A 1,843-nucleotide genomic window follows, 5' to 3' on the forward strand; every position below is an offset into this window, starting at 1 on the left:
GCCCTGATGCCACCCAGAGCCCCCTCAGTTCTCAAAACCTTTCAAAATGTTTCAAAATCTACCCTGGATGGCCAGGTGCAGTGGCTCACGCCCGTAATCCCAGCACTTTGGGAGGCTAAGGTGAGTGGATCGCTTGAGGTCAGGAGTTCAAGACCAGCCAGGCAACAGGACCAAACTCTCTCTCTACTAAAAACACACACAAAAAAAGCCAGACGTGGTGGCAGATGCCTGTAATCGCAGCTATTCAGGAGGCTGAGGCAGGAGAATAGCTTGAACCCAGGAGGCGGAGGTTGCAGTGAGCTGAGATGGAGCTACTGTACTCCAGCCTGAGAGGCAGAGCAAGACTCTGCTACCGCCACCCCCGAGAAAAGATTGTATAACAGAAATAAGGAAACAAGCTGAGAGAAGAGGTGAGTTTGAGGTCACGCAGCTGGTAAAGGGTATTAGGGAGGACAGGTTACGCTGCAGTAACAAGGACCCCTAAATCTCAGTGGCTGAGTCCAGCACAAGCCTGTCTTCTCTATGGCTGTGTGCAGCCTGGGTGTTAGCAGGGTGCACGGTGATGTGGGGATCAGGGATGCAGAGTGACGAGGCACCGTCTCTACCTCACCCAGGCCTGTACATGACCATGAGAGGGAGGCAGCTGCCCACTGGCTCTGGAAGCTTCTTCCAAGCACGACACACCCCACATCCACACCTAAGCACATTCCATGACCATGCCCTCCTTGAAGGTGGTGGGAAGTGTATGCCCAGAGGGCAGCAGTGACAGAAGCTGGGGGTGGGAACCCCGGAGACCCCCATCCGCTACCCACTGCCGGTCCCCCATCAGGCACAAAGCAGCGAGCACACAACCCCCCACCAGGCACCAAGCGCCGAGCCGCAGCCTCAGTGAGGAGCTCAGGCTTTATCTTTCCTGCAGGGTTAAGCTTAGCTGCTGGAGACAAAAGTCTAGGGAAAATGTCTCTGGACTCCGAAGCGCCCCACAGCTCCCAGGGCTCCAGGGCATAGGAGCAGGCACATCCCCAGCTCACTTACTATTGCAGACTGACGCCAAACTGCTGGGTGGGTAGCGGGGGCCGCGGGGGCGGCGTCTTGGTGGGAGGCGGCATCCGGCCCTCGTGCAGGCTCTGGAGCTTCTCATCGTACCTGCAGACACAACAGAGGCTGGGCTCTCACCTGGCAGGGGTAGCTGGCATCCATGGAGGCACTGGGTGGAGCTGGATACCCCACAAACACCTGCAGGACACCTGGGCATCCCCTCCCTCAGGGCGCACACGCCATGCTGCCAGCTCACACACATTCACATTCACGCAGTCACAATTCCCCACTGCTGTGGGCTATTCTTGCAACAGGCAGTAGCTCAGCCCCCAGCAAACGTCCATTCTCTCCTGCGACCCCTGGCCAGCGGCCTACCCTGGCCGGCAGAGCGGCCTCACCCACTTGCCATGCGGTCAGCCCCGAGGTGGGCGTGACCACCCTGAGCTCTCCTGAGTGTCTGAAATTAAGACAAACGCTGGCTTGTAATGCTAAAGGGGACTTGTCCCTTTTGTTAATTACTTTATCCCCAGTGTCTGGAAAGGGCTTGCGGCCTAGTAGATGCTCAATTAAAATATTTGTTGAATGAATGAAGAAAGCCATGAACAGCTGGACTCTGAAGAGGATGGATAGATTCTGAAGGAAGCTTAATGTTAAAGCCTTCCAGTAAAAAGAACCTCTGTGCTGGGCGCGGTGGCTCATGCCTGTAATCCCAGCACTTTGGGAGGCCAAGGCAGGCGTTTCACTTGAGGTTAGGAGTTCAAGACCAGACTGGAAAGCCATGAACAGCTGGACTCTGAAGAGGATG

At 56.1% G+C, this 1,843-nt stretch overlaps 1 protein-coding gene across 1 annotated transcript in view; it reads right to left on the reverse strand.

The window, feature by feature from the left end:
• The window catches only part of ARHGAP8 (Rho GTPase activating protein 8), a 129,677-nt gene that overhangs the window by 43,691 nt on the left and 84,143 nt on the right, over positions 1–1,843 (reverse strand). Inside the window, exon 9 of the mRNA XM_011934799.1 lies at positions 1,036–1,146. Coding sequence (XP_011790189.1) covers positions 1,036–1,146 — 111 coding nt within the window. The remainder of the gene's footprint in view (positions 1–1,035; positions 1,147–1,843) is intronic.

This window comes from Colobus angolensis, unplaced genomic scaffold, assembly GCF_000951035.1.
Source record: "Colobus angolensis palliatus isolate OR3802 unplaced genomic scaffold, Cang.pa_1.0 Scaffold138, whole genome shotgun sequence".
In the NCBI taxonomy this organism is placed as follows: Eukaryota; Metazoa; Chordata; class Mammalia; order Primates; family Cercopithecidae; genus Colobus; species Colobus angolensis.